Raw genomic sequence first — 23,252 nt, 5'->3', positions numbered from 1 at the left:
TCTTTTTCCGCTAGGCAGCTTTCGAGCCACTCTTCCCCCAGCCTGTAGTGTTGCAGTGGGTTGTTATGACCCCAGTACAGGAACTGGCACATGGCTGTGTTAAACCTCAGACAAATGGCCTCAGCCTAATGAACCAGCAGCTCCAGATCCCTCTGTAGAGCCTTCCCACACTCCAGCAGATCAACACTCCCACTCAACTTGGTGTCATCTGCGAACTTACTGAGGTTGCACTCGATCCCCTCATACAGATCACTGATAAAAGGATTAAACAAAATTAACTCCAATACTGAGCCCTGGGGACACCACTCGTGACCGGCCACCAACTGGATTTGGCTCCATTCCCCACAACTCTTTGGGCCCGGCCCCCCAGCCAGTTCTATACCCATCGCAGATACACCATCCAGGCCATGAGCTGCAGCTTCTCCCGGAGATGCTGTGGGATACGGTGTCAAAGGCTTTACTGCAGTCTAAGGACACAACACCCACAGCCTGTGTGGCGGATTCACTCGCCACGACAGACTTTCCCTCATCTGCTCAGCCGGTCACCTTGTCATAGAGGGAGATCAGGGTGGTCAAGCAGGACCTGCCTTTCGCAAAACCACGCTGATTGGGCCCGATTGCTCGTCTGGTATGTGTGACCTCACAGTCCTTTCCCAGCCATGTTCCTGCTGTTGGCCAGTCCCCTGCAGCGGCAGAAGTGACCTCACAGTGCCCTCCACAGCCATTGGCTTCCTGCTGGACCATGAGTTCCTGAGACACAAGTGACCACATGGCATCGTACCCAGGCATCACCCTCCTTGTGGTCCAGTGTGTGAGCAGATAAAACTGAGCTGGATTCATCAAATGTATCCAATAGATTTCCTATCAAGGGTTTGAGTGGAGAAACGTTCCTCAGAGGAGCTGCTGTATTTACACTGGGCCATTTATACCTCTGCTTCTGCCTCTTTTTTTTCTCTTTCCTCTGTCTATTCTGACTTGAAAGAGCTCTCCAGGGAAAAGATTCATGGAATCCTACAGTAACACACGCTGGAAGAGACCCCTGAACACCATCTCTGTCCCACTGCCCTTCATGGCACCCGAAGGAATAGCTGACAGCATTTGTGCTCATTTGGGTTCATCTCACCACTGGGGTTCTGCCACTGGTCACTAAAGAGATCAGTACTTTCCCTTCCTTCTCCCCTTGTGAGGAAGCTGTAGCCACCATGAGGTCTCCTTTTAGTCTTTTCTTCAGCTCTGATGCTCAGAAACCCCTTGGTTTGCTTTCTGAAGCAGAAAGGAGAAGCCATGACCTCCAGGCAATGGGAAGGGGGATCCTGTCCCTCACACACGGCTCAGGGCTCTTCCTGGGACCGTGGGATGTGGGCGTGCAAGGCCCAGGGAAGGACAACACTGGGACAACAACTTCCAGCTTCCCCATGGGGCTGCAAGGAGGCACCGAGGCCCCAGTGCCATGAGGACAACGTTTTCTCAAAGGCCTCAGTGACAGAGACAACTGCCAAGGCCAAGGGGACAAGGACCTGGGTTCTGTGGGTCCCTTCCAGCCTTGCCAGCGCCCTTTGCCATCTCCATCACAGGCTGTTCTACACGGTCCTACCCCTGCCCCTCTTTCCCTGCAGGCTGCAGACACCCATCTCGCTTCCCCACCTGCTCTCAGCCCAGCATCTCTTGTGATCTTTTACCTGACAGGTGAGATGTAACCTCATCATGATCTTCTGAACCCCATGGCTGCTGTTGGCGTTTCAACTTCTCTGACAGACACGACCATGTCCCTGCTGCTGTCCCTTCGTGTTCTCAAGTGGAAGAGACGTGACAACCCGTTTCCAAGACCTCTTCCTAGGTAGGGCCTGTGGGTGCTTAGGCAGAGATACCTTCCCAGCTCTATTCCTGCTGCTGGGCTGTCACCTCCCCAGACAGAACTCACATCACAGTCCCCTTCACAGCCATAGTCTTTGAAATCAATTTGAGTCTGTGAGACACAAGTGACCTCATAATCCCATAGCCATCCGTCACCCTCCTCATGGGCCAGGACCTGACTAGATAAAGCTAGGCTTGTTTTATCAAATTGATTAAATTTATTTCCTACAAAAAACCTGAGTGGAGAAGCGTTCTGTAAGGGCAGCCCTAAAGAGCCAAGTGTTTACACATTGGCATATGGGTTACATAATCATTTTATCACTACACATGCTTTTTGAGAAAGGGTCCCAGGCTGACCCCAGTCTCCCATCCTGAGGATGTGTATTTTAGTATTACATATTTTAGGTTAGCAACTGCAGGCAGGATTCATTCTTTTAACTGGTAAGGACTACATCTTCTGTCTTCAAACACCTCTCCAAGGTAAAGATTCATTGAATCCTAGAATAACTCAGGTTTGAAGAGAGCCCTGAACATCATCTTGTCTCACTCTCCTGCTCAAGGCAGGGTAAACCAGGTGAGGTTGTTCTAGGCCTCTGCCCAGCTTTGCATCATGCACAAAGGAGCTGAAACTGTGCTCCATGACACGATGAAGGGGCAGAATAAAGACATTCAACAGTGTTGGCCCCAGTACTCATCACTGAGGGATGCCACTAGAAACCGACTAAACACAGGACTTTGTACCACTGATGATCTTTGGGCTTGGTCATCCAGCCAACTTCCCACCCATCACAACATCCACATCTCTGGCAGGAGGCCTGGCTGTGAGAGGACACTGCTGTGTGCCAGCCCTGCACACAAACACTGTTCAGCTGTGCCCTGGGGTTTGCATCTGTGGCCACTTTTGTGGACATGTTCTTGAGAGAAGGTTTATAAGAAGACCTAAACCTTCAGGCCCTGCCCTGAGGAGATCACCTTTCTATCTGGAAAGGCTGTTGTGAGCCCAGCTCTGTCAGAGCAGTGCCCATTGCCTGTCCCTGCCTGCGCTCACAGCACTGACACACAGCAGGACGGGGACCAAGCTGCCAGAGCACTCAGGCCTTGCACCAACACAAGGGATGAGAAGGAGAGTGTGGGAGTGGAACCAGAACAGCTCTGGAAGACCAAGCACTGGTGCTCTGTGGCAGTGCTGCCATGCTCTTTTCCCTTCTACCCACGCACACAGGAACTGTCCCTGCAGCTCCAAAATAGCCCTGCAGGGGGGATACAGTGAAAAACAAGTCACTATAAGAACCTTTATTTTGTTTAAACAAAAGGAGAGCACGGCTCCTCATTTATACAGCCAGTGGTTATAAAAGAAAAGCAGACAGAGAATTGGAAAGGGGATGAAAACATTATAACAATAAAAAACCAACACACCAAAACAGAAAATCCAGATGACAGGCTAAGCCTGTAATAAGTTTCTTTAAAACTCCTATGCAGAAGCAGAGGGGCAGTTTATTGCTCCAGAAAACACTTATATATGAGTTTGCACAGGGCATCCTTGAGCTCCTGGTTCCTCATGCTGTAGATGAGGGGGTTGACTGCTGGAGGTAACACTGAGTACAGAACAGACACCACCAGATCCAGGGATGGGGAGGAGACAGAGGGGGGCTTCAGGTGAGCAAATATGCCAGTGCTGACAAACAAGGACACCACGGCCAGGTGAGGGAGGCAGGTGGAAAAGGCTTTGTGCCGTCCCTGCTCAGAGGGGATCCTCAGCACGGCCCTGAAGATCTGCACGTAGGACACCATGATGAAAATGAAGCACATAAAAGCTAAACAGCAACTGACCACAAGAATCCCAAGTTCCCTGAGGTAGGTGCCCGAGCAGGAGAGCTTGAGGATCTGGGGGATTTCACAGAAGAACTGGCCCAGGGCATTGCCCTTGCAGAGTGGCAGTGAAAATGTATTGGCCGTGTGCAGCAGAGCATAGAGAAACCCAGTGGCCCAGGCAGCTGCTGCCATGTGGACACAAGCTCTGCTGCCCAGGAGGGTCCCGTAGTGCAGGGGTTTGCAGATGGCAACGTAGCGGTCGTAGGACATGACAGTGAGAAGGTAAAATTCTGCTGAAGCTAAAAAGAAAAAAAGAAAGAGTTGTGCAGCACATCCTGCATAGGAAATGACCCTGGTATCCCACGGAGAGTTGACCATGGATTTGGGGACAATGGTGGAGATGGAGCCCAGGTCGAGGAGGGCGACGTTGAGCAGGAAGAAGTACATGGGGGTGTGGAGGTGCTGGTCCCAGGCTATGGTGGTGATGATGAGGCCGTTGCCCAGGAGGGCAGCCAGGTAGATGCCCAGGAAGAGCCAGAAGTGCAAGAGCTGCAGCTCCGGTGTGTCTGTGAACGGCAGGAGGAGGAACTGGGTGATGGAGCTGCTGTTGGACATTTGCTCCTTCCTGACATGGAGGTACTGGTCTAAAAAACGAAATGACAAATTAAAATGCAGGAAGACTCTTCTGAAAAGTCCACTACATTTTTTCATAGTAATCACTCCATTTGAAATGCATTTCTATCTTCTGGTTTGTGCTGGCTGAGTGTGCTGTGAGCAGCAGGACCTCTGCCCGTGTGCTGCCAAGCAGCCAGCTTTGGTCTGCTCCAGCGGGGACACGGGAGCTGGTTTGTGACAGATCCAGCATTCACAAGCAGTGTCAGGTGTAAACCACCATTGGTGGAAAAGTTCAGTATCTGCACTCATGTCTCTAAGAACGTGGGCTGCAGAAGGGAGCCTTAACATGTCTTCATAATAATATTGTCTGTGGTTTTTATTTTCCACCATCACATATGGGAAGGGAGAAAGTCTTCATTTTCATGACCAAAATGAGGAGAGTTGTGTGGCAGGACAGGTGATAGGGCTCAGCTTCCTATGGCTTAGAACAGAGCCAGGAGAGTAGCAGTGTCTTTCCGTTTTTTAACCCATCTCTTGAGAGATTTTGCTGGTGCTGCTTTGAAGATGAATTCACACACAAATAACTCTCTGAAAAAGCCAAACAACTGGAGTCATATAGAAGTGGGTGAGCACTGTTCGAAAGGGCACATCTGCAGACTCTTCCCTGCCCCAGCCCAGAGGTGGAGATGTGATGGAGAGAGCAGGACACGACCCCTCACTGAGAGAAGCAAAGGACTCTGAGAGGAGAGTGCGGACCCCAAGGAAAGGCTCAGCAGAGCAGAGTCAGGGCCCCTGAAGATCGAGTGTGCTCAAGGGACCGTCGGATCATTGCCCAGCAGACAACACCCAGCATCATCTGCAGAGAAGGATCAAAAGAGCTGCTGAGCACCCCCTGCTCTGCTGCCTGGAGCTGTCCCTGCCTGCAGCTGTGTCTGTGTCCCCAGGTCTCCTCCTGTCAGTGTCACAGACCCCATCCCACCCGCTGTGTGCTCAGCTCTGCGCTGCAGACCCCTCCCAGCAGCCGGGCACTGCCCAGGGGCAGCTCTGTGTGGGCAGCTCTGATGGGAACAACAGACCAGCCTTGATGAGCCTGGAAAACTCATCCTGATGCTGTCTATAACCCAGGGTGTGTTTAGTTCTGATATTCCCAGGTTTATTCACCTTTAAGAGAAATGGATCTTGAATTTCAGGGCCTCATTCTGAACCAAGAAATTAGTTTCTATGCCCCAGCGCCCACCCCATCAACCCAGAGTAAATGACTAAATTATCAGGATCCTTCCCATTCAGGTAATCACTGCCTTGCTGCACTTTTTTAAAAGTCCCCTGGGAATGTCCTGCAGTGATGTGGAGCTCTGAGCAGCTCTGACCCAGTACAGCAGAAGGACCTGCAATGCTGGGGTTGTTCCTTTCAGGCAGAGTTTCTCCCTGCAGCACCATGGGGATCTCCCCGGGCAGGCTGAGCGCTGACCCTGGCAGGCGGCAGAGTCCCTGCCCCGGCACAGCCCTGGGGTGCAGGGACCCTGCTCTGCAGGACAGCACTGGGCACCCCTGGGTGCTCACCTGGCTTCACAACTGTTCAAGATTCCCTGACAATATCCCCGTCCTTACAGATCCCACCAGCTGTGCCTGTGCCAGTTTTAGGAGATGCCTCCAGGAGCTACAGCTGCATTGCCCTGCACCCAGAGACTTACCATGGCAAGGGCTGCAAAGGTTTCTTCTCCAGTGAGCTCTCAGTCATCCTCCCAGTCCTGACGACCTTTCATCTCTCTCTGCCTTGCTCGTCTCCCTGAGATCCCCAGGCAGAGCCCTCAGCCCTGCTGCGCTGTGCAGAGGAGCTGCTCCTGGGCAGAGCTGGCCCTCTGCAGCGCTGCCGCTTGCCAGGAGCTCCCTGTGTCCCAGGATCCCAGCCCAGCTCAGCAGCACAGGAGCAGTCCAAGGCGCTTTAATGACCCCTCTGATGGGTTTGGTGCTGAGTCCATGGACCTCAGACCCTGAGGTGGAGTTGATGCAACTTCTCAAGAAGTCAAACTCAGATTCAAACTCCAAAGTTTCTTGTAATGCTAATGGGTCCCACTGAGGGGCACAACTGAGAAACCATCCCCAAGGTCTGGTTAGAACAGAAAAATGGAGGCAGAGATGACAGCTCAGGAAAAGCAAAGTAAAGGTCTCTCTGATGCTGAGTAAACCTGGATGTGTTTCATTAACCAAAGGGCCAAGCCTTGACCCCCAGCCTTGGGGAGTCAGATCCTGTCCCTCCCACATTGCCCAGGGCCCTTCCTGGGACAGTGTGATGTGGGGCTGTGCAAGGCCAAGGGCAGGACTATAGTCCCACACCTCCCAGGGTCCTGGCTGGGGACAAGGAGGCCATGAGGCCCCTGTGCTGGAAGGACAAGGTGTCTCCTCACAGGCATCAGAGGTGCAGACAACAGCCATAGCCAAGGGGAGAAGGAGCTCATGCCTGGTGGGGGCTTTCAGCCTCTTTACATCCCTTGATCATCTCCAGGACAGCCTGTCCTGTGCTGTGGCATCCCCTGCACCTCTTTCCCTGCAGGCTGCAGACATCCCCCCTGCTGCCCCACCTTGCTCTTGGCTGAGCATCTTCATTCCTTTGCTGAGATCTGTGCATCCTCCCCAGCTGTTCCTTGAAGCACAAAGCCTTGGGCTGATGCAGACTCCCTCTGCTGACCTGCTCCACCACAGCACTGCCCTTCCAGTCACATTCCTTCCTGCTCATGTCCAGCCTGGACCTCCCCAACTGCACTTTGTGCCATTATTCCTTTCTCATGCTCTTTCCCACTATGCAGAAAACCTCCACCACCTCTGAAACCACCCTTCAAGCATTCTCTGGCTACTCCTGCACTGCTGCAGCCTCCCCAGCGCTGGCGGGCCAAAGCAGCCCAGGTCCCTCAGCATCCCACACCATGTGCACAAGGTCCTGAACCTGCCTTGGCAGAGCCCTGCACTCTCCAGTTCCTCCCTGCTTCTCCAAACTGGGAAGCCGCACACCGGCACACCCCCGTGTGTGTGGGGTCACACCAGTGCTAAACCGAATGGGATGAGAACTCCAGGTGTCTGGGTCCGCACGCTCCTCCTCATGCAGCCCCGTGTGCAGCTGCCTTGTTCATGGTGAGCGTGCACCACGGGCTGGTGTGGGGACCTTGGAGTGCCCAGGCCCTTCTCCTCAGGGTCACTGCTCAGCGTGTCAGGTCCTGCCATGTCCTTATGGATGGGTTTGTTCTCCTGCCCCTGGATAGAACTGGTCACTTCCACTTATCAAACCCGAACCTGAGTGAACACCAGATTTTCTCAAATTTGCTGCTCTCCCTGGACTGAAGCTCCATTTGCTCAGCTATTGATGTTTTCATGCAGATGGTTTAACCTGATTAGGGTGTCTCTCCCAAGACAACAGGATAAGGAGCTGCAGGGCACTACAAACACCATCTCCTGGAGAAAGTGTGGGCTATTGGGGGTCTGGTACTTATAATACCAGAGGTCTGGATTCAAAGGGGTAGTTTTTCTTCATGTGGAAAAGCAGCAGGAATGTGTGGAGCTCTGCCTGGGGACAGACAATGTCAGCTGAAGGTTGAGGAGTCAGCAAGAGATGGCAGAACAACATGGGCAATGTTGTGGTGACTGGACATCAGCTACAGACTCACTGATCAGGCAGAGCAATGAGATGAGGCCTCCTTCAGACAAATGAAAGAAACCTCATGTTTCCAGGGCGGTGTCCTCGTGGCAGACCTGAGATATCCCAATATCTGCAAGAAACCAGCCATCCAGGAGGGGCTGGAGCTCATTGACAACATCTTCCTGACACGGGTGATTGAGAAGTCAGTGGGGTGAGGTCCCCTGTGGGACTTCACACTTACAAACCAGGAAGAGTTGGTCAGGATGGAACAGTCAGGGATCTGAAAGTGAAGCTGAGGCTCCTAGGAGATGATAACAAGGCAAAGAGCAGGATTTCAGGAGAGCAAGCTTTGGCCTGCTGAGGGACCTGCTTGGGTCCTATGGGATATGACCGTGGTGTCTGCAGTGCTTTTCTCTCACATCTCCTCCTTCCTCTCTCCCACCTGCTGTTGTGCAGTGTTTTTTACCCTTTCTCAAATACAATATCCCAGAGGTGCTGCCAGCATCACTGAGTGGCTCAGATTTGGCAAGGAGTGGGTCCATTTGGAGCCAGCTGAAATCAGCTGTCTGATGTCAGTCGAACACCTGTTGTCTTCTCAGAGAGGTGACAACTGTAGCACAACCACACTCACCCCCAGTTCCAAGACTTTGCCATGTAAACCCAGTACAGGGTGACAGCGCGTTGGGTTTTGCAAACTACTGGATCATGGAAAAGATCTTCTGTCAGCAACCTGAAGAAGTCACCAGTCAATGAGCAGTTTCCTATGGGGAACTGTAATTGCCCTGACATTCACTGGCCTGGCAAAGTGGCAGGTGCCAACAGTCCAGAGGATCTTGTGACAACTTCTTAACATGTCTGCTTGGTGAGCAACAAAGGTGATTCGCACCTGGATCTGAAAGTGGGAAACAAAGAAGAGCTGGTGAGAGATGTGAACATCAGTGTCCACCTTGGCTGTTGCGACCAGGAAACAGTGGGGTCCCAGGCACCAGAGGGGAGGGAGGAAGGCCAGCAGCAGAGCTCAGGCTGGTGGGCTCCAGACTTTCACATACCGGGGGACAGCGGCCAATAGAGGTGGGGACATAGAAGTAGGTCTGAAGTGTGAAGGAGCTCAGGAAATCTGATCAGCCTTACAGTACAGCCTGCTCCAAGCACAAGAATGATCTGAGTTCCCATGAAAAGAAGCATTTATCTCGTGAGGCTGCCCATTTGAACTGTTGGAGCTCCAGAGCAAAAAGGCAGCACACAGGAGGTGGAAGCAGGGGAAGCTGCAAAGGAGGAATTTAGAAACCTTGTCCATGGATGTGGGGATGATGCCAAAGCTGCCCTGGACTTGATACCTGCAGGGGAGGCTGAGGGCAGGAAGATGACCTGATATAGCTTCATTTGCAGTTAAATAGAGAGGGCGATTGTGGGCCTGCTGCTGCACTTCTTAAGAATAGAATCAGACAGGACTGAGGTTCTTCATGGCTTCTTTGCCTCCATCTTCACCACCAAGGTCTCCTGGGACTTTGTTCCTGAAGGCAGGAGTCTGGAGAACACCCAGCAGTGGATGGGGCTCAAGTCAGGGGTGACCTGAGCAAACTCAGACACCATTACAGAACAGGAGATGGGTCACTTGACCAGCTCCCTGACCACAAGTATCGCTGTGCTGTGGCACCTGAGAGTCCCAAGAACTTCCAAGTATTGGTCCAGAGTTGTGTGATTCCTCTTGAGGTGTCCTGGCCTATCTCCTCACTCACATGGTGTTTTAGGCACCCACTTTTCCAATACATTCAGTCTTATCCTGAGACGCTCCACATCAATATGAACAGGAGGCTGTCGATGCCACCTGTTCTGGAAAGGGAGGGAAGGGCGAGCAGTGAAGAAAACAGAAGAAATTTGGCTTTATTGCTGTTTCTTGTGGAAATGCTCTCTGCTTGGCTGTTCCTGAAATCTCCCTAATCATCCACACCAGACTCGAAGCCTTTAAGAAAATGCTGCACAGAGCCTTGCCTTGTAAGAGGATTTTCAATGCTAATGAGCCCTCTGCTGCCATGATCCTGAACTGCAGCTACTGAAAGAATGAACAAACCTCTCATGAAGTGAAAGCAGAAGCAAAACACAAGATTCTGAGGGTGTTTGGGACCCCATGAAGGGCCATCACTGACACAGCTGTGAAGGAAACAACCAGTGCAGGTCCCTGTCCCTGGAGGCTGGTGAAGGAAAGACTTGGTGACACTGGTTACAGGTGGTGAGGGCCATGTGGAGGTGGCTCTGATGCCATGTGAGCCCTTGATGATTTTATTACCAGAATGGCTGAGCCGGAGCCTGGTAAATTATTCTCACATAGCTTTCCAGGCTTTTCCTGTGGTCAGTGTGAGTGTTTTGTGTTTTGAGGATGGGTTTTATGTAAAGTGCTGTTGCTTTAACTGCAAGGCTCGGTTTTCTGTAGAGTTGGAAATGTCTGTGAGTTCCTCACAACTCATCCATCTTCTTTCATACACCTGGCAATGGTCACCAATCTGCTTAATGTCCCAGTCCCACACTTGCTTGAATCCTCTATTTGGATCCATACCCATCACTCCAGGAGGTTCATGCATCCACTAGGTTCATGGATGATATCTGAGGTCCATCCAAGCGTGGGCAGTGTGAGAGAGGAACAGAGCAGAGCAGGGTCAGCCCTGACCCTCTCCCACACCTACACATGTCCAATCACCGCTGCTCAGGCCTCCTGCTCTTCAGAAGAGGCTCTGTCAATCAACACCCCCACGTCTTTTTCTGACAGCAGCTTTCCAGCCGCTCTTCTCCAAGCCTGTACTGTTGCAGGAGATTGTTATGACCCATCTGCCTGACCCAGCACTTGGCCTCATAGAAACTCAGACAACTGGCCTCAGTCAGCCAGGATCCCTCTGTATGGCCTTCCCAACCTCCAGCAGATTAACATTCCAACCCAACTTGGTGTCATCTACAAACCTACTGAGATTGCCCTTGATCACCTCATCCAGATCATTGATAAAGAGATTAAACAGAACTGTCCCCGATACTGAGTCCTGCGGATACGACTCCTGACCGGCCACCAACTGGATTTGGCTCCATTCACCACAACTCTTTGGGCCCAGCCCTCCAGTCAGTTCTTTACCCATCACAGCTACACCATCCAGGCCATGAGCTGCAGCTTCTCCAGGAGATGCTGTGGGATACGGTGTCAAAGGCTTTACTGCAGCCTAAGGACACAACACCCACAGCCTGTGTGGCGGATTCACTCCCCACGACAGACTTTCCCTCATCTGCTCAGCCGGTCACCTTGTCATAGAAGGAGATCAGGCTGGTCAAGCAGGACCTGTCTTTCACAAAGCCATGCTGATTGGGCCCAATTGCTCGTCTGGTGTGTGTGACCTCACAGTCCTTTCCCAGCCATGTTCCTGCTGTTGGCCTATCCCCTGCAGAGGCAGAAGTGACCTCACAGTGCCCTCCACAGCCATTGGCTTCCTACTGGACTATGAGTTCCTGAGACACAAGTGACCACATGGCATCGTACCCAGCCATCACCCTCCTTGTGGTCCAGTGTGTGAGCAGATCAAACTGAGCTGCTTTCATCAAATGTATCCAATAGATTTCCTATCAAGGGTTTGAGTGGAGAAACGTTCCTCAGAGGAGCTGCTGTATTTACTCTGGGGCATTTTACACCTCTTCTTCTGCCTCATTTTTTTCTCCTTCCTCTCTCTATTCTGATGTGAAAGAGCTCTCCAAGGAAAAGATTTGTGGAATCCTACAGTACCACAGTTTGGAAGATACCCCTGAATGCCATCCCTGTCCCACTGACCTTTATGGCACCCCAGGGAATATCTGATGGCATTTGTGCTCCCTTGGGTTCATCTCACCACATGCACACAGTGGACATGCACATGATGTGTATGGTTACATCTCAACTGTACAATGATAACATGGACTTGTGACCTAGTATTTCATAGACTGTCCTCATTTGGAAGGGACCCATGAGGATAATCGAGTCCAACTCCTATCCTTGAGCAGGACATCCCACGGGTCACATCATGTGTCTGAAGACATTGTCCAGTCTCTTCTTGAACACTGTCAGGCTGGGGACGTGACACCTCCCTGGGAGCCTGTTCAGTGTCCAGCACCTCTGGGTGAAGAACCTTTTCCTCATGTCCAACCTGAACCTCCCATGGCACATCTTCTGCCATTCACTCGGGTTCTGTCACTTGCCACCAGAGTACCTACCCTTCCTTCTCCCCTTGTGAGGAAGCTGTAGCCATCATGAGGTCTCCTTTTAGTCTCTTCTTCAGCTCTGAGGCTGAGAAACCCCTTGGTTTGCTTTCTAAATCAGAAAGGAGAAGCCATGACCTCCAGGGAATGGGAAGGGGGATCCTGTTCCTCACATACAGCTCAGGGCTTTTCCTGGGACCGTGGGATGTGGGTGTGCAAGGCCAAGGGAAGGACAACACTGGGACAACAACTTCCAGCTTCCCCAAGGGGCTGCAAGGAGGCAGAGAGGCCCCAGTGCCATGAGGACAACATGGCTTCTCCTGGGCCTCAGTGGCAGAGACAACTGCCATGGCCAAGGGGACAGAGATCTGGGTTCTGTGGGTCCCTTCCAGCCTTGCCAGCGCCCTTTGCCATCTCCACCACAGGCTGTTCTACACGGTCCTACCCCTGCCCCTCTTTCCCTGCAGGCTGCAGACACCCATCTCGCTTCCCCACCTGCTCTCACCCCAGCATTTCTGCACCTTCACTGATGCGTCTGCACCCTCACTGGCTGCTCTTTGGAACACAAACCATGGGCTGATCCAGCTCCCTCTGGGTGACCTCTTGCACCAAAGCACTGCCCTTCCACTGACATTTCTTCCTCCTCATATCCAGTCTTCACTTTCCAATCACATTTGGTGGATTTTTTTTTTTTCTCTGTTGTTTTGTCCTACTACTTGGGAAACGTTTACCACCTCATAAACTGCCCATCAAGCAGCCATCCCAATCTGTTAGTCTTCTTGTGGTCTTGCTCTTGACCAGAGAGAAGTAGCCTCACCATGATCTCCTAAATCCCAGGACTTCTGCTGGCCTTTCAGCTTCTCTGACAGACACCACCATGTCCCTGCTGCTGTCCCGTCATGTTCTCAGGTGGGCTGGACATGACAACTCGTCTCCAAGGCATCCTCCTGTGTAAGGCCTGTGGGTACCTTGGCAGAGGTTCTTTCCCAGCCATGTCCCTGCTGCTGGGCTCTCACCTCCAGAGGCAGAACTGACCTCACTGTCCCCTTCACAGCCACATGATTCTGACTGGATTGTGAGTGTCTGAGACACAACTGAACTCATAATACCATAACTATCCATCACCTTTTTTATGGCCCAGGACATGATCAGATAAAAGTATGCTTGTTTTATCAAATTTGTCAAATATATTCCCTACGGAGATTTGAGTTCCTCAGAGGAACTGCTGTATTTCTGTTGACAACTTTTTGAACTCCTTTTCTGTCTTTTATTCTTTTTATTCTTCCTCTGCCTATTTTGTCTTCAAAATCCTCTCCAGGGGAAAGATTCATTGAATCACAGAATAACTTCAGGTTTGAAGAGAGCCCTTGTCTCACTTGTCTCACTGTCCTGCTCCAGGCAGGGTGAACCAGGTGAGGTTGTTCAAGGGTTCCTCACAACTGTGCATCATCCACAGAGGAGCTGAAAGTGCACTCGTGACATCATACAGGGGAGAATAAAGATGTGTAACAGTGTTGGTCCAAGTGCTGGTCACGAAGAGATGACACCAGTCACTGGCTGCATGGAGGGCTTTGTACCACTGATGACATTTGGCTTGATTGTCCAACCAACTTCCCACCCAGCTTCCATTTCTCCAGCCCAGAGTTCCCTGATCTGGCTACTAGGACACCATGGAACACCATGTCTGTGACCCTGCAAAATTCCGGGTATGGTGGCAGGTTGACCACCCATTAATTCTCCTTCGTGCTTTTCACGCAGATGGGTTCAATATCTGCCTTTTCCAAAGGCCTCAGAACCCCTCTTACCGCTTTGTCACTTTTGAGAGCACAATTCAGAATCACAGGCAAGGGTGACAGAACAGACTGGAGCATTTGCAATGAGCCTGTCCAGGGCAGCTGAGATGAATCTCACTGGGCCACTGAGGTTTGTTCCTGGAGTCACACACAGAAATGTCAGGTTCTGTCAGGCATCCATGTCTGAGCTGGTCTGAGGACTCCTTATGCCCCCAGGGGTGCTCAGAGATAGAGTCTGTCCCTTTTACACACAGAGGCAGGAGTCACAGTGTCCCTCTGGCCTCCTGTTGCCACTCCCAAAGGGATAGGAGGCACCTCAGCGCTGTGGTGTGTCACCCTGCTCTGCACTGAACTCAGATGTCCCACATCATGAGGAATGGACCCGGGGAGCTCAGCTAAGGAAGCACAACCCAGTGCTGCATTCAGGTGATTTCCCATGGGGTGTTACTTCCAAAATGAAGTGACCACAGGACCTTGTGTGTGCCACAGGTCTTCATGGAACCCCAAGGAATAGTTGATAGTGTTTGTGGTCACTTGTGTTCATGTCACCTCACGTATATGATGTGCATGATCGGATCTCATCTGTACAAAGCAAACACAGACTGTTGAATACTCATTCAGTGTCCATACATGGAGGGAAGAACAGATTCTCTGGGTGAGAGGTCAGGGCTGGAAATGGTGGTTGTGAGTGGCCAGTCTATGATGATTGACCTGAGGCTCCTTCCATGGGGTGTCCAGTGCACAGGGGCACAGCCCAGCCCCTGCTCTGCTGGTCCTGCAGGTCTCTGGCAGGAGGCCTGGCTGTGAGAGGACACTGCTGTACCAGCCCTGCACACACACACTGTTCAGATGTACACTCGTGTCTCATCTGTGGCCACTTTCTTGGGCATGTTCTTGACAGAAACTTCAGGAAGACCTAAGTCTTCTGACACTGGCCTAGGAAGATGACCTGTCTTTATAGAAGTACTTTTACAAAGGCCAGCTCTGTCACAGCAGTGCCCATTGCCTGTCCCTGCCTGCGCTCACAGCACTGACACACAGCAGGACGGGGACCAAGCTGCTAGAGCACTCAGGCCTTGCACCAACACAAGGGATGAGAAGGAGAGTGTGGGAGTGGAACCAGAACAGCTCTGGAAGAACAAGCGCTGGTGCTCCCTGGCAGTGCTGCCATGCTGGACATTTTTTGCCCTTCTCCTACACACAGTAACTGTCCCTGCAGCTCCAGAAAAGCCTTGGAGGAAGAATATCAGAGAAAAACATGACTGCAAAGCCCTTTATTTTGTTTAAGTACACAGAGAGCATGGCTCCATATTCATACAGCCAGTGGGTTGAAACAGAAAAGCAGACAGTGAGTTAGAAAGTGGTTGACAAAAATAAAAGGATTTATGAAAATATAACCACCACCACCACCACACACACACAGAGGTCCGGGCCTCTAATAAGTTCCATTAAAACTGTTATCCATTAAAGAGAGGATGCTGAACGCTTTATTATTTTTGAAATGCATCCCGCCATTAGTTTCCTCAGGGCATCCTTGAGCTCCTTGTTCCTCATGCTGTAGATGAGGGGGTTCAATGTTGGAGGTATCAGCGAGTATAGAACAGACACCAGCAAATCCAGAATGGGGGATGAGATGGAGGGGGGTTTCAGGTGGGCCAATATGTCAGCGCTGACAAACAGGGAGACCACGGCCAGGTGAGGGAGGCAGGTGGAAAAGGCTTTGTGCCATCCCTGCTCAGAGGGGATCCTCAGCACGGCCCTGAAGATCTGCACATAGGACACCACAACGAACACAAAACATCCCTCAAAAAAAAAAAAGCACTAAACATGAGAAGCCCAGCCTCCCTGAGGTAGGTGTTTGAGCAGGAGAGCTTGAGGATCTGGGGGATTTCACAAAAGAACTGGCCCAGGGCATTGCCCTTGCACAGTGGCAGTGAAAATGTATTGGCCGTGTGCAGCAGAGCATGGAGAAACCCAGTGGCCCAGGCAGCTGCTGCCATGTGGACACAAGCTCTGCTGCCCAGGAGGGTCCCGTAGCGCAGGGGTTTGCAGATGGCAACGTAGTGGTCGTAGCACATGACAGTGAGGAGAAAAAATCTGCTGCAGCACAGAACAAGAGAAATAAGAACTGGGCAGCACATCCTCTGTAGGAGATGGCCCTGGTGTCCCAGAGGGAATTGGCCATGGACTTGGGTACAGTAGTGCAGATGGAGCCCAGGTCGAGGAGGGGGAGGCTGAGGAGGAAGAAGTACATGGGGGTGTGGAGGTGCTGGTCCCAGGCTATGGTGGTGATGATGAGGCTGTTGCCCAGGAGGCCAGCCAGGTAGATGCCCAGGAAGAGCCAGAAGTGCAAAAGCTGCAGCTCCCGTGTGTCTGTGAACGGCAGGAGGAGGAACTGGGTGATGGAGCTGCTGTTGGACATTTACACACTGGACATAGGGCACTGTCACAAGAAGTAAAGACAGTGACAAAATAGGGGAGATTTGTCTCAGTAATATCAAAGCCATTACATAGACTCCTACTGTTCCACACCCCCTTGTTCTTTTCCAGACCTTCCTCCAGCTCCGTGTCTGAGCCCTGGGTGGTGCTGGCTGGAGGTGCCGTGAGGAGCAGGGCCTGTGCCCACTGGCTGCTGAGGAGTCGGCCCTGCTCTGCAGCAGGGGACATGGGAACGGGGGGCAGGGGACAGTCCTGGGGTTCAGCTTTGTCATATAGAACCAGGACATGTCATAGCCTTTCCTAAGGTCTCAGCACCCCACGTTTAGTCCAGGACACACACAGCTTGTTTCACAAACCGAAGAGCACTTTTACCTGTCACAGCATCTCTGCATTTCTCCATGGGACTTTCAGATAACACACAGATGCTGTAGGACAGGTTTACATCCGGGAGGGTAGTTCAGAGCTTGGAAGGAAACCCTCAGGAGATATCCAAGTGTCGTAATGATGGCATATGATTAAGGGAGACTCAGCTCATTCCCAGCCCCACAGACTGCATTGCCCACAGCCCCACAGGGCAGAGCAAAGCTGGGACACCTGTTCCCACGGACACACCTGCAGGAAAGGACCCACAAGATCAGGCTGTGACTCTGCAGCTGAAACTGCCATCCCCAGAGAGCCTGACAGCAAGAACAAGATCCCAACAGCAGTGACCCAGAGCAGGGGAGCAAGAAGGACGATGCGCTGAGGGTGGGTGTGAGAGAGGCCAGGGCAGAGGCAGCCGGGCACTCAGATAGCGTCACCCTTCCCCAGCTGTGCAGCCACCTCCCAGACACCAACATTGCCGGGCAGCTGCTCTCAGCGCCTGTGCTCTGCAGAGGAACTGGAGCTCTGGCTGCACAGGAGCTGCTTCATGCCTTGGAGCCCCCGGCCCTGAGGGCAGAGGCTTTGCTGGGTGGGACAGGAGGCCAGGGGGCTGCTCACAGGAGGGATCTGCACTGCAGGGGGTCACAGGGACTTTTTTCTGTTCTCCCTCCCATAACAATTCCGGGTTTAGTTTCCTCTCATTTCTGATCATTTCCCTGCTGCCTGGAGATTCTCCCCTGGGAGGTGTTTCCCTGTCCATGTCTCTTCCCTGTCAGTGCTCACAGACCCCATCCCACCCTCTGTGCCCTCCCCCTGTCCCTACAGATCCTGCCTGTTCACAGGGCACTGCCTGGGGGCATCTTCCTGTTTGCAGGCTGGAAAACAGGACAGGTCAGACTAGGCTGATGGGTCCAGCAAAGGTGATGCAGGTGCTGTCCACAGGCAGAGGGGTGGTGAAGGGATGTTATGAGCCTTCTGGCAGATGTACTGATCACTCAGAGTTGCAGTTCAGGAGTCTCAGTGACTTGTTTAAGCATGAGAGCTCATTTTCATTTTATGTTTTCCTGCACCACCCATGCCTTGATAGAGGAAAATGAAAAGACAGGCTCAGTAAAGTTCCTTATCTGTCTGGTAATCCTTGCATTGATCTTCTCCTTGAGTCATCCCCTTGGAAAAAGGCTGGGGTTGTTCTCGATCTGTGAGCAGCCCTGACCCACACAGCACCACAGCAGAAAAGCATTTCCTGCCCTATAGAGTTTACTCCTTTCACCCACATTTTCTCTCCTCAGTATTGTTGGGATCTCCCTGGGCAGGCAGAGCGCTGACCCTGGCAGGCGGCAGAGTCCCTGTCCTGGCATAACCCTGGGATGCAGGGACCCTGCTCTGCAGGACAGCCCTGGGCACCCCTGGGTGCTCACCCGGCTTCACAGCTGTTCAACACTGCCCGACAAGAGCCCCCTCCTTACAGATCCCACCAGCTGTGCCTGTGCCACTTTTAGGAGATGCCTCCAGGAGCTACAGCTGCATTGCCCTGCACCCAGAGACTTACCATGGCAAGGGCTGCAAAGGTTTCTCCTCCAGTGAGCTCTCAGTCATCCTCCCAGTCCTGACGACCTTTAATCTCTCTCTGCCTTGCTCGTCTCCCTGAGATCCCCAGGCAGAGCCCTCAGCCCTGCTGCGCTGTGCAGTGGAGCTGCTCCTGGGCAGAGCTGTCTCTCTGCAGCGCTGCCGCTTGCCAGGAGCTCCCTGTGTCCCAGGAGCCCAGCCCAGCTCAGCAGCACAGGAGCAGCCCAAGGCACTTTAATGACCCCCCTGGTGGGTTTGGTGCTGTGCCCATGGACCTCAGATCCTGAGGTGGAGTTGATGCAACTTCTCAAGAAGTGAAAGTCAGAATCAAACTCCAAAGTTTCTTGCAGTGTTAATGGGTCCCACTGAGGGGCACAACTGAGAAACAATCCATAGAGTCTGGTTAAAACAGAAAAATGGAGGCAGAGATGACAGATCAGGAAAAGCAAAGTAAATGTCTCTCTGATGCTGAGTAAACCTGGATGTGTTTCATTAACCAAAGGGCCAAGCCCTGACCCCCAGCCCTGGGAAGGCAGATCCTGTCCATCCCACGTTGCCCAGGGCCCTTCCTGGGACAGTGTGATGTGGGGCTGTGCAAGGCCAAGGGCAGGACTATGGTCCCACACCTCCCAGGTTCCTGGCTGGGGACAAGGAGGCCATGAGGCCCCTATGCTGGAAGGACAAGGTGTCTCCTCACAGGCATCAGAGGTGGAAACAACAACCATAGCCAAGGGGAGAAGGAGCTCATGTCTGGTGGGGGCTTTCAGCCTCTTTACATCCCTTGATCATCTCCAGGACAGCCTGTCCTGTGCTGTGGCATCCCCTGCACCTCTTTCCCTGCAGGCTGCAGACATCCCCCCTGCTGCCCCACCTTGCTCTTGTCTGAGCATCTTCCTTCCTTTGCTGAGATCTCTGCATCCTCCCCAGCTGTCCCTTGAAGCACAAAGCCTTGGGCTGATGCAGACTCCCTTTGCTGACCTGCTCCACCACAGCACTGCCCTTCCAGTCACATTCCTTGCTGCTCATGTCCAGCCTGGACCTCCCCAGCTGCACTTTGGGCCATTATTTATTTCTCAAACTCTTTCCCACTATGCAGAAAACCTCCACCATCTCTGAAAACACCCTTCAAGCACTCTCAGGCTACTCCTGCACTGCTGCAACCTCCCCAGTGCTGCTGGGCCAAAGCAGCCCAGGTCCCTCAGCATCCCACAACATGTGCACACGGTGCTGAACCTGCCTTGGTAGAGCCCTGCACTCTCCAGTTCCTCCCTGCTTCTCCAAACTGGGAAGCCGCACACTGGCACACCCCCGTGTGTGTGGGGTCACACCAGTGCTGAACCGAATGGGATGAGAACTCCGGGTGTCTGGGTCCCCACGCTCCTCCTCATGCAGCCCCGTGTGCAGCTGCCTTGTTCATGGTGAGCATGCACCACGGGCTGGTGTGGGGACCTTGGAGTGCCCAGGCCCTTCTCCTCAGGGTCACTGCTCAGTGTGTCAGGTCCTGCTCTGTCCTCATGGACGGGTTTATTCTCCTGCCCCGATACAGCACTGGTCTTTTCATCTTGTCAAAATTCAGAGTTTTCTGATGGGTAAGTAGCAGATGCCTGAAGTTCTGCCTGGGGGCAGACAATGCCAGCTGAAGTTTGAGGAGTCTGAATGACAGGGCAGAACAACATGGGCAGTGTTGTTGTGACTGGACATCAGCTACAGGATCCCTGATCAGGAAGAGGAATTAGATGAGGCCTCCTTCAGACAAATGAAAGAAGCCTCATGTTTCCAGGGCAGTGTCCTTGTGTCAGACCTGAGATATCCCAATATCTGCAAGGTACCAGCCATCCAGGAGGGGTTGGAGCTCATTGACAACATCTTCCTGACACGGGTGACTGAGGAATCAGTGAGGTGAGGTGCCCTGTGGGACTTCACACTTACAAAACAGAAAGAGTTGGTCAGGATGGAACAGTCAGGGATGGGACAGTGGAGCTGAGGCTCCTGGGAGATGATAACAAGGCCAAGAGCAGGATTTCAGGAGAGCAAGCTTTGGCCTGCTGAGGGACCTGCTTGCGTCCCATGGGATATGACCTTGGTGTCTGCAGTGCTTTTCTCTCACATCTCCTCCCTCCTCTCTCCCACCTGCTGTTGTGCAGCGTTTTTTACTCTTTCTCAAATACAATATCCCAGAGGTGCTGCCAGCATCACTGAGTGGCTCAGATTTGGCAGAAGTGGGTCCATGTTGGTGCCAGCTGAAATCGGCTCTGTCTGATGTCAGTCGAACACCTGTTGTCTTCTCAGAGAGGTGACAACTGTAACACAGACACACTCACCCCCAGTTCCAAGACTTCGCCATGTAAATCCAGTTAGATGTTACAAACTACTCTATCATGGAGAAGAAATGGAAAAGATCTTCTGTCAGCAACCTTAGGATGTCTCCAGTAAATTAGCAGGTTCCTATGGGGAACTGTAATCACCCTGACATTACCTGGCCAGGCAAAGCTGCAGGTGCCAGCAGTTCAAAGGATCTTGGGCCAACTTCTTAACATATCTGCCTGGTGGGCCAATGAGGGTGATGCTCACCTGGATCTGGTACTGATGAAGAAGGAAGAGCTGGTGAGGGATGTGAACATGAGTGTCCACCTTGGCTGTCGTGAGCAGGAAACAGTGGGGTCCCAGACCCCGGAGGGGAGGGAGGAAGGCCAGCAGCAGAGCACAGGCTGGTGGGCTCCAGAGGAGAAGACTTTGACATACTGGGGGATGGTGGGCAAAGTAGGAAGTAGGTCTGTAAGTAGAAAGTAGGTCTGAAGGGTGAAGGAGCTCAGGAAATCTGATCAGCCTTACAGGGCAGCTTGCTCCAAGCAAAGAATTTTCTCTCCAAGCACCCATGAACAGAAGCATTTATCTCATTGAGGGTGCTTGTCTGAACTGATGGAGCTCCAGGGCAAAAAGGCAGCACACAGGAAGTAGAAGCAGGGGAAGCTGCAGAAGAAGACAATTATAACATGGATGTAGGGATGATGGCAAAGATGTGCATGCACACATCTCATCTGTAGAACACAAACATTCTTCTTCTTACCAACTCACTCAGTGTCTTTCCATGGAGGGACAAAGAACCGCTCTGAGCTGGGGTGAGAGGCCAGTGATGGAAATGGACATTGTGAGGGATTAGTCCATGATGATTGGGGCAGATTGCGTTGGGTGTCCAGTGCACAGGGGCACAGCCCAGACCCTGCTCTGCTGGTCCTGCAGGTCTCTGGCAGGAGGCCTGGCTGTGAGAGGACACTGCAGGAGGTTCTGAGAAAAGTTTGAATGAAGACCTAAGCCTTTCTTTCTGGAAAGGCAGTTCTGAGGCCAGCTCTGCCACACAATCCCCATCGCCTGTCCCTGCTTGCAATCACAAGTGATACACAGCAGGATGGTGACAAAGGTGCCAGAGCACGCAGTGCTGGTGCTCCCTGGCAGTGCTGCCATACTGGACTCTTTTCCTCTCCATCCAGACACACAGGAACTGTCCTTGCAGCTCCAAAAAGGCCTTGGAGTTAGGATGTCACCAGAAAAATATTTCCTGAAGGGCCCTTTATTTTGCTTACACACAGAGAGCACCATTCCTCATTGTCACAGTCACTCAGTGAGAAGAGCAGGCAGTGAATTTCAAAGGGACTTAAAACATTATCACAATAAAAAAAAAAAACACAACTAGAGAAAAAAAGTACTGCAGACAGGATGAACCTGCAATGAGTTAGACTATAACTCTTACGTAGAAGAAGATAGATACAGTTTATAGCTTCATAAGAAATCCGGTCATATGTTTCTGCAGGGTGTCGTTGAGCTCCTGGTTCCTCATGCTGTAGATGAGGGGGTTCACTGCTGGAGGCACCACTGAGTACAGAACAGACACCACCAGATCCAGGGATGGGGAGGAGATGGAGGGGGGTTTCAGGTGGGCAAACATGCCAGTGCTGACAAACAGGGAGACCACAGCCAGGTGAGGGAGGCAGGTGGAAAAGGCTTTGTGCCGTCCCTGCTCAGAGGGGATCCTCAGCACGGCCCTGAAGATCTGCACATAGGACAGCACAATGAACACAAAACACCCGAATGCTAAACAGACACCAACCACAATAAGCCCAAGTTGCCTGAGGTAGGAGTGTGAGCAGGAGAGCTTGAGGATCTGGGGGATTTCACAGAAGAACTGGTCCAGGGCATTGCCCTTGCACAGTGGCAGTGAAAATGTATTGGCCGTGTGCAGCAGAGCACTGAGAAACCCAGTGGCCCAGGCAGCTGCTGCCATGTGGACACAAGCTCTGCTGCCCAGGAGGGTCCCGTAGTGCAGGGGTTTGCAGATGGCAACGTAGCGGTCGTAGGACATGATGGTGAGAAGAGAATATTCTGCTGTAGCACAGAACATGAAAAAAAAGACCTGTGCAGCACATCCTGTGAAGGAGATGGCCCTGGTATCCAAGAGGGAAATGGCCATCGATTTTGGGACAGTGGTGCAGATGCACCACAGGTCGAGGAGGGCGAGGTTGAGCAGGAAGAAGTACATGGGGGTGTGGAGGTGCTGGTCACAGGCTATGGTGGTGATGATGAGGCCATTGCCCAGGTGGGCAGCCAGGTAGATGGCCAGGAAGAGCCAGAAGTGCAAGAGCTGCAGGTCCCGTGTGTCTGTGAACGGCAGGAGGAGGAACTGGGTGATGGAGCTGCTGTTGGACATCTGCTGTCTCTGGGCATGAGGACCTGTGCAAGGAGGAAAAGACAGTGATGGTTTAGATGAGACTTCTCTGGGCGAAACCAAAGCCATTTCCCACAGACCCTCCCACAAAGAGACACTTCTGTTTTCCCAGGAGAACGTCCTGGCTGGAGCCCTCGTCGGTGCTTGATGAGTGTGCAATGAATAGCAGGGTCTCTGCCCAGGGGCTCTTGAGGAGTCAGCCTGACCCTGTGTGATTGGGTGGGCAGGGGCCAGTCCTGGGGTTCAGCTGTGTCAG

The 23,252-nt window shown here is 52.4% G+C and overlaps 2 protein-coding genes across 2 annotated transcripts; both read right to left on the bottom strand.

Moving 5' to 3' along the window:
• Positions 1-3,348: 3,348 nt before the first annotated feature.
• Positions 3,349-16,747, bottom strand: LOC139828673 (olfactory receptor 14J1-like). Its single transcript, XM_071812817.1, has 2 exons — positions 16,720-16,747; positions 3,349-4,232 (listed from the first exon to the last, which is right to left on the bottom strand). The coding sequence occupies exons 1-2, from the start codon at positions 16,745-16,747 to the stop codon at positions 3,349-3,351; spliced, it is 912 nt and encodes a 303-aa protein (XP_071668918.1).
• Positions 16,748-22,045: 5,298 nt separating this feature from the next.
• Positions 22,046-22,978, bottom strand: LOC136105112 (olfactory receptor 14A16-like). Its single transcript, XM_065844671.1, has one exon. The coding sequence runs from the start codon at positions 22,976-22,978 to the stop codon at positions 22,046-22,048; it is 933 nt and encodes a 310-aa protein (XP_065700743.1).
• Positions 22,979-23,252: the final 274 nt, after the last annotated feature.

This window comes from Patagioenas fasciata, chromosome 9 (genome assembly GCF_037038585.1).
Source record: "Patagioenas fasciata isolate bPatFas1 chromosome 9, bPatFas1.hap1, whole genome shotgun sequence".
In the NCBI taxonomy this organism is placed as follows: domain Eukaryota; kingdom Metazoa; phylum Chordata; class Aves; order Columbiformes; family Columbidae; genus Patagioenas; species Patagioenas fasciata.
The sequence above is the reverse complement of the archived record's forward strand: the minus strand, read 5'-3'. Positions and strand labels throughout refer to the sequence as shown.

What these genes read in the sequence shown, in the direction of transcription:
- LOC139828673 (XM_071812817.1), bottom strand. Translation starts at nt 16,747, where the DNA reads ATGGAGAAATGCAGAGATGCTGTGACAG. An exon ending in ATGCAGAGATGCTGTGACAG is followed by an intron (nt 4,233 to 16,719) that starts GTAAAAGTGCTC and finishes TGCCGTTCACAG; the next exon opens with ACACACCGGAGCTGCAGCTC.
- LOC136105112 (XM_065844671.1), bottom strand. Translation starts at nt 22,978, where the DNA reads ATGTCCAACAGCAGCTCCATCACCCAGTTCCTCCTCCTGCCGTTCACA.